This window comes from Phragmites australis, chromosome 21, assembly GCF_958298935.1.
Source record: "Phragmites australis chromosome 21, lpPhrAust1.1, whole genome shotgun sequence".
NCBI classification, from domain to species: domain Eukaryota; kingdom Viridiplantae; phylum Streptophyta; class Magnoliopsida; order Poales; family Poaceae; genus Phragmites; species Phragmites australis.
The window spans coordinates 2,044,896-2,053,499 of NC_084941.1; the positions used below are offsets into that span (position 1 = coordinate 2,044,896).

The window sequence follows — 8,604 nt, forward strand, 5'->3', positions numbered from 1 at the left end:
TTATAGATCGTTGATGGGTTCATGACGCATAGAGGTGTCCGTTTCGGCCGTATTGCTCTCTTAAGCCTAGAATGACGCATGGAGGGCTTTCCCTGAAACGTTATTGCTCGAGTTCATCCGGATCTAAGCGTATGAGAAAGATATAAAACACTGATTACAATGGCCCAAAGAATCGGCAAGCGAATGGTATCTTCTTTCAAGTTCCCAGAATTTGTACGCTGTGACATCCACAATCCTGTCAAACATTCAAGGAAAGCATATATAGATACCCGAAGAAGGAAAGATTTGAAAACAAGGAAGTCAAAATTGTAGAAGCATTTTACATGTTGGCAATCATGTAGCCGCTGCTGCACTTCTCCATCTATTTCGATTCACTGAAAATAAGAGTAATCAATCCAAACAATCTGAATGCAAAATGGTGATGTCGTCCATTGATGTAGCTATGATGCAGTTTAGAGTTCAAGTAGGCAGTAACTGCAATAAGCTTAGTTGTAAAAATGGGGAAGAAAAACAGGATATGCTTCTGAAGATAGTCATGTAGAAGGAACAGATGATTGCTCTTTCAAAAGTGCTACACCCTTATCACAAATATTAACAATGGATGAATGATAAATTATCTGTCACACTATAAAGGCTTCCAAAGAAAACTGGATATGAAAAAAAAATCTCAGTAAATTGTAGTTCTGTATCTTATGATACATAATGATTTTTTAGAGGCTCTGTTATCATATAATAATAACAAATCAGCATTATGAATTTACCTCAGTGCTAAATCAGGTTCAGGCTGAACTTTACGCAGTCCTACATTCATATACAGTCCCTGCAGCGAGAAGCTCATCTTAAGAAACCATTCAAGCACAATCTTGGATTTCAAATAGAAATAAAATGAGAGCCTTCTTCATTTTTTGTAAAATCATTTGATTCCTTTATATTGTTTAGGAAAAGTGATTGGAACTCAGGAATATAACTTGACTAGGCTTTCTGGCTTTCATAACTAAAGCCCTTCATAAAAATCTATTAAAAAATGTGTTTAATTTTTTTTTTCTACATCTGGTTGATGGTAGGCAAAATATGGGGAATTTGACCACTTTCTGTCCACTTGCCTCTTAACCTTTTGTTATCGTTCTATATTTAACTCCAAATGATATTAACTAGATCGTGAACAAAACAGGAGTACAAAAAAAATCATGTTTCCTTACATTGGTTGTATGAATTGTAGCCCCAGTGGTCATGTTAATCTTTTGATCTGGCACAAGCTGAATGTCCACTTTCTGCAACACGATTGCAAGTGCCACTATTGCTTCTAAAAGAGCAAACTGATCTCCAACACATTTGCGAGGACCTCCACTGAATGGGATAAACCTGGGAAATAGAAGTGACAGGAGCATGGAACAGTTTGATCATATTTGCAAGATGATATAAAATCAATCAGATGTTAAATGAACCATACAAAATAACAGGATAAAAATCATATATCGAAAGGTTATATTGTGACCTGAAATCCGTGTTTGACTCATTTGGAACAGGTCCCTCTAAATCAAATCTCTCTGGAACAAATTCATCTGCCCTATCCCATACCTTGTAAAAGGAACAAACAATTGATTACAACAATGTAATTGTAGAAGGAACAAACAATTGATTACAACAATGTAATATTGCTAAATGCTTGTTTAGCATTGCTACCAGAGGATAACAACATCATATGGACGGCGCTGCAGCCACGACACAAGGCATAGCAAAGCATATTTCAAATTTAAGCAAAGATGGCAACAATGTAATATAATACTTCAAAGCTTAGGTTTTTAGGGCCTATTGGCAGCAAACTACTACTAGCATACTTCAAGGTTTAGGTTTTTAGGGCCTCCTGGCATCATGTTATCATTCTATTGTGGAAACTCTTACATCAATGTATGCTACATCAAGGCCCCACATAAAAAATAGTTTAACTAGTGATTATTTGTAAATCTCCAAGTGACCCTACAATATTATTGGAATAAAAACTCCACATAGTCCACCATGCTGAAGATAGATATGCCATATTTCACTATGCAAAATAGTTGCTATAAGAGCTCAAGGAATACCAAATCAACGAGTTGCATGATGACATGATCTAATATTCAGGTAGTGAAGTACCTCAGGGGACCTGTGTATATTGTACACTGAAATCATAACATCTTGACCAGCCTTAATCTTATAGTTTCCAGGAAGCACATCATCAACTATTGCACGCCTTAACAGCACCTGCCAAGGAATCCTTGAGTCACCAAAGCGAATTCTGAATTTGCTTGTGTCCAGCATAAGGGATGTACAGGAGGGTGTGGATATAGCCGCATAGACTCGTTTATACAGCGCATCAAGTACTTCAGCTCTTTAACATCTTCATATCTGGGGAGTCTACCTTGAAGAACACGGTCTACCTCATCTTGAGCTCTCCTTAGTGCTGCTGAATCCTTCAGTAGTGTAATACTGAGCAGTCAACAAATACTAAAGAGACAGTTTAAGTAATGCACTATTTGATTACTGCAAGCAACATAGGAGTACCTTACTGAGAAGATAAATAGTCCATGTCAGTACAGAACCTGTTGTTTCATGACCGGCAACTAACATTGACAAGAGATCATCACGTAACTGTACACTGGAGACCTGGACCATACGGAAGCACGTTAGGTAAAGCAGTCAAACGAGCCATAAGCAAAATGCATGTTATGTAAAATGGTGAGCTAGAGTACCTATATGACACATTGCATGCATGTTAAGTGGAAGTAGTTTAGCAGCGGAAGCATAAATAGTTCTTGTAAATTGTTATTGTCAAAGTTCAGCTAAAACTTTAAGTATGAAGCATAACCCACAAGAAGAAAAGGGTAACTTCACATATAAGTTTTCAGTTTTATGCCATAACATTTCACAAAATAAATAGTAAAAAAGGAGTAAATGATCCTAGCGTTCACATTTACACAAAAGGAATAATGTGGCGCTTGTAATAGGTAAAACCTTATTGTCCTAACTTGAATACAAGAATAAAAACAGCATAAATAGATTTTAAGTGCACATTTAACAGCGCTTGAATTAAGGGGCTAAAGACTAAAGCAAAGAACGACAGAATGTCACAGATCACATGCACAACAAAATCCATTTCCCCCTCCTGTGAGCCAGGCAGTGAAACTGATGAGTGATGACAGCAACATTGATGAGCTGGTCAGTCAAATGCATGGGTCTGGTTCCTTCAAATTTTATGGACTAGCGCAAGGATATAAATGTACCTAAAAGTCATCGTAAGGCGAGTATGAGAAGACATCAGCAGCCGTAATACTATGTCAACTATTTACATGAAATGAGATAGTAGCTTTGTACAGGTAGAAAAGAACAAGTACATGCAGCAAGATATCATCATAATTTGGAATAGGTTAAGCACCTCATCTCGGCTAGCAAGTAGGAAACGCAGGATGCTAGGATCTCCCTCATTTATATATTCCTCGCCCTCAATCTGTTCATTTTCAGCTTCTACAATTTCCTTACACTTCATAATCAGTTCTTCAACAGTGTTCCTTATGATGTTAACTGCATTTTCTGCTTTAATCTGTCTAGGAATTATCTTGCACAGCAAATCAATCTGTGTCAAATAAACAAGGATCATATCAAACATCAGTCAGGCATTTAACCAGGAAAACATAAATGAAATCCAAAATTAGAAGAATAAAATGGTGGAGGAACTAACCTTCCAGTATGGCAGAAGATCTGTAGAACGAAGCTCTGCTTCTTTGAGTGCAGTATAAACAGCGTCAATGACAGGACTATCTGATGTCAGGGAATCAAAATTGTAGTTGAACAATGACAAACCAATCACATCCAAAGTCATCTGAGAAAACCTCGCCTCCATATTGACAGGTTCACCCCTCGAAGCATATGCCTCAAGTTTCTCCACTAATCTCTCGGCGCATTTACAAAATACTTTTTCAACCATCATCGACAGAAATCGTTTGTGTAGAGATGGCACAACTGCTCTGCGTCTCACCTAAAATAGATTCCAAATTTAGAGTAAGTTGAAGGAAGAATTAATTTATTGTCTAATAGACTCTACCCCACAAATACAACAGTGCAGAAGCTAATTGAGATAAATCATTATAATGTCTAGCAGTAGAATCTAGCTCAGAAATACAACAGTGCAGAGACTTAAGTGAGTTAAATCATTATAATGTCTAATAGAATTTAGCCAAATACAACAAGGCAGAGAATAAGTGAGATAAATAATTATAATAGCTGCGAAAAAAGAAGAGGTACTGCTGTACTACACTGATACTACTTATGAAAGATGCCACCTTTTAGGGTTCTTGATCATGTAGAGCCGATTAAAGCTGCTATACAACAGGATGACTACTCCATTGCTAAATATTAAAGTATTGCCATAACTTGATTAGATCAGATCTTATTGAAAAGATGGCACTGCTGTGCAATCCTATCAAATTCAAAAAGCGGAGGAATTGCTTCACCGCGCACACACACACACACAAAAAAAAAAAACTAATGGCTACTCCAAAGTTCCAAAAAGCTTAGAACAAACAACCAAATTAACAAATAGAAAATGATTGTAAACTTAACTAAGGTTTATAACTGAGCACTAACATCTATATTTCTACTCATTTCAAAATCAAGAAGCCATTTTATAGGGATGTAACTAAACTGTTTCCAAAACCCAAAAAAATACACTACAAAAACCACCACCAGCTTACCACATCCAAAAAAAACAAAACCACAAAAATCGTACAGTAACGTCGCCGAGGAATTTCAAACTAAGACCTACAACACAATTTTCTTGTGCCCATGACCCTTCAGAAAACTCTAAATTCAACATCATAATTAAACATAAAAGAGAAGCCTAAAATTACGACGAACCATTCCATTCGCGACAAATTACAAATTGAGAGAGAGAGAGCACGCACCGTCCATAGCGCGCCCTCAGCGATGGCGAACCCGGACCCAAAGAGGAACTCGGAGACCTCGGCGACGAGCCCCTTCTCGTAGCGCGACCCGTACCCACGCAGGACGTGCTTGGCGACGGCGGGGTCGCTGACAACGACGAAGTCCCGCGGCCCCGCAGCGAGACGATACACCGGCCCGTCCTCGCGGAACCACTTGAAGAGCGGCAGGAAGAGCGCGCCGCCGAGGAGGTCGCGCACGTCATCCAGCTTGGCGGACGCGACTGGGATCCCCGAATCGTCGCCACCCCGGCCGAGGCGCGTGGCCGCCGCGCGCGAGAGCGACGTGACCCAGTCGGGGCTCACCCACGGGGTGGTCGTGGGCTCGTCCCCTCCGCCCCCACCACCGCTCCTCGGCGGGGGCAGGCGGACGCGGGCGGGGCGAGGAGACGGACGCGGGCACCACGGTGGGGGCGACGCGGAGACGAAGGAGAAGGCGGTGGTGGGCATCGCGCGCGCCGGCCAGCCGCCGGGGGCTAGGGTTTGGGTTGGATTCGGGATTGGCCGGGCAGGGGAGAGGACCATGAGACGGACGGGAAGTGGGGGATTTGGGTGGCGGGAGCGGAAGGAGGGAAAGGGGATGAGGTGGGACCCGAGTGGAAGTGGGAGATTTTTCAGTAAATTTGGTAAAAATACGTTATTACCGTCAAAACTATAAAAAAAACTACACTTTCTCTTTCTATTTCGAAAACACACTTATTTTACGTTACTTTATCACAAAACTATATTTTTTTTAACTACCACAAAACTACACTTCTCTTCGCTTATTTCATAAAATCTTACTTACTTTGCATAACTTTATCACAAAACTACACTTTTGTTACTGTGAATAGATTTGATAGGATGAGCTCCCGTATCATACTTGCAGCTAGCTCGCACTATTTGCTAGCGTGGCTGACTACGTAATATCATAAATACTTGCCAAGTTAATAGATCCTATGTGGCTTTTGAACTCCTTCTCTTAAAAGTTACCGATCTGGCGCAAGTTAAATTCCTGAGTGTGAAAATTTAGCAATGGTAGGGGCTAGTATGGCACTATTTAGCTGTCTAAATGGCACTAATGAGAGTTGTCATGGCACCATTTAGGCAGCTAAATGACGTTGGTGAGGATCGGCATGACACCATTTAGCTATTCAAATGGCACTGATGAGGGTTGGTATGATCATTTAGCTATTCAAATGATGTTGGTGGGGTTGACATTACATCATTAAGCTATTCAAATGGTGCTAGTGGGGATTGGTATGGCACCATTTAGTCGTCTAAATGGCACTAATGAGAGTTGCCATGGTACCATTTGGGCAGCTAAATGACGCTGGTGGGGGTCGGCATGACATCATTTAGCTATTCAAATGATGCCAGTGGGGATTGGCACATCATTTAGCTATTCAAATGGCGCTGGTGGAGGTTGGCATGGCATCATTTGACCGTCCATATGGCGCTGGTGGGGGTTGGTATGGCACCATTTGAGTAGCTAAATTGTGTCATGCTAATCTGAAAGTGCATCTAGCCCTTAAATGTGATTTTGGCAATTAATGATAATACTTATAAACTAACAATATTATCAAGAATTGTTGGTAGTTTATTCTATAGGTGATGCATGAGGAGAGATATGAATCAAGATGACTGGGATCTAAGTGATGATCGGGTAAGTGATGATAATATCTATGGACTAACAATTATATTGAGAATTATTATTATGATTATTCTATATGAGATGCATAAGAAATAAAGCATGGATTCATTGAAAAATGCCATGAGATCAAAATAAATACATCATTATCATTGAGCTTTTAGTGATGCTCATGAGATGAATGAGAAGCTCAAGAAAATTGACAATAAGCATGAATGATAAGTTACTTATGAAAATCAAGTAACTAAAGGTATGTGATTGTCAATTAAGTTTTGTGTACTAACTCATGTGCTTTGCGCTTGAAGATGAGTTGGGGTTAGGTTCCATAAGAACTCATGAGTTAAATTGAGATATTCAATATATCAAGTTGGAAGAAGTAAGATCAAGAAAAGTTTAGTAGACAACTTGTGTACTTGATGCTTGTGGTTCATGCCTAAGTAAGAACTAGATGAAGATGATATGAAATGAGAAGTCTTCCATGCTTGATGCATGAGAAGTAATCAAGTGAACTTCATCGAGCATTTAGAAGATCAAGTAAAGATTAAAATGGAAGCAAGGATGATCATCGTCATCAAGAGAAGAGAAGTTGATGACGAGCCTTGAAGAGCTATGAGAAGGATCGAGGCTTTGATGATGTGTACGATAAGTTCGACGAGATTGCTCAAGGCAAAGGTATAACTAGAATAGATTTTCTAGTTTTGCCAGTCTAAAGAAATTTGGTGAGAGACCGGGTTATAAGATCGATAGCCGTACTATCAATAGGGACTTCCGAAAGCATTGCACGATTATTGTGTCGAGTGCTCAAACCATGTGCTTAGTGCGGGATGCGGTTGTGTTGAGAGTTCACTTTAGGAGTCCAGGGTATCTAAAAGGTGTTTTAAATCTAACCCTTTGTGTTGTCGATTTTATTGGCGAAAAGTGGTTTTGGCCAAGCCTTTGTGGTGTTTGGCATGTTCCATGTGGTTCCTACTTTAATCTTGAAGGATTAAGCTTTGAAAAATTGGAGGAAATGTCTGAATCTATCTTCAAAGTTCTCCTAGCTTTGATCCAATGTGTTTAATATCATGAATTCAATAGGGATGTGTAGCCTTCTAACTAAGCTTTTCGTGGAGTCCAAAATCACCAAAATAGGACTTTAGGATCAAAAGTTATCGTTATTTTTAGAGTGCGAGCTATGCTGAAATCGGAAGTTTCGATATGTAAATTTGAAATTTTGATGTTTTAGAAATCGGGTGCTCTCAGGTTTGGAGTCAACTTTTAATCGAAAGTTCTAATGTGTGCTGGAAATAGGCTATAACGGCTAGTTTCGCCCGTTGAGATTCATGGGATCGGTAGTTTCGATCGTGGGATCGGAAGTTCCGATATGTTCAGTTTGAGTCTAACGGCTAGGCTTTCAGAGTGGGGTATTTAGATCCTTTAGCCTTATTTCATGTGGCTAGTTGCTTGGCTAGCTTTGTCTTGCTTGTGTGAGGTGTTTGAACCTGGTATTCCACCTTTGAGTGCTCTCCTTCGCTCTCTATCAAGAATAAATGAGAATCAAACCTTTGTGGCTTATGAATAGAGGGAGAGAGGTGTGAAGGGTGTGGTGCTTTGATAGCCCACGGTTGTCGTATTAGATGCGTGTGTTGAGCACTTGGTGTTAATCGTGCACAAGATTGGGAGTTTGTTACTCTTGGAGATCATCGTCTCTTAGGCGGCTCGGTGGTGGATTACCAATGATCTCCTAAGTGAAGATTGCGAGGAGGTCTGGAAGTGGTTGCGAAACTTACCATCTTTGGACTGGAGAAAGAGTTGGCCATAGTGGAGGCGAGGAGTGCATGTGTGCAACCTCGGGAGAACAAGAGTTGAAAGTGACCCGGCTCAAGTGTGCTTGAGCTTACTCAACGGAGATGTAGGATATCGGTGGATATCCGAATTTCGGTAATAAATCATTTGTATCTGTATTTCCTTACTCTTTGTGTATTATTTTGATATCCATAATTGTATGCTTATTTTTATGTG

The 8,604-nt window shown here is 40.1% G+C and overlaps 1 protein-coding gene across 1 annotated transcript; it reads right to left on the reverse strand.

The window, feature by feature from the left end:
- Positions 1-35: 35 nt before the first annotated feature.
- LOC133903387 (carotene epsilon-monooxygenase, chloroplastic) lies at positions 36-5,537 on the reverse strand. The gene is made up of 11 exons (XM_062344744.1): positions 4,938-5,537; positions 3,716-4,012; positions 3,413-3,610; positions 2,542-2,643; positions 2,310-2,450; positions 2,134-2,241; positions 1,496-1,578; positions 1,200-1,362; positions 762-820; positions 324-374; positions 36-235 (listed from the first exon to the last, which is right to left on the reverse strand). Exons 1-10 carry the CDS (start codon positions 5,496-5,498, stop codon positions 362-364), a joined length of 1,725 nt encoding a protein of 574 aa, XP_062200728.1. The 5' UTR covers positions 5,499-5,537; the 3' UTR covers positions 36-235; positions 324-361.
- Between the last annotated feature and the right edge of the window lie 3,067 nt (positions 5,538-8,604).

Coding starts and splice junctions, on each gene's coding strand:
- LOC133903387 (XM_062344744.1), bottom strand. CDS start 5,498: ATGGTCCTCTCCCCTGCCCGGCCAATCCCGAATCCAACCCAAACCCTA. Junction 3,611..3,715: donor ATCTTCTGCCATACTGGAAG/GTTAGTTCCTCC, acceptor TATTTGACACAG/ATTGATTTGCTGTGCAAGAT. Junction 821..1,199: donor CTACAATTCATACAACCAAT/GTAAGGAAACAT, acceptor TTCTCGCTGCAG/GGACTGTATATGAATGTAGG.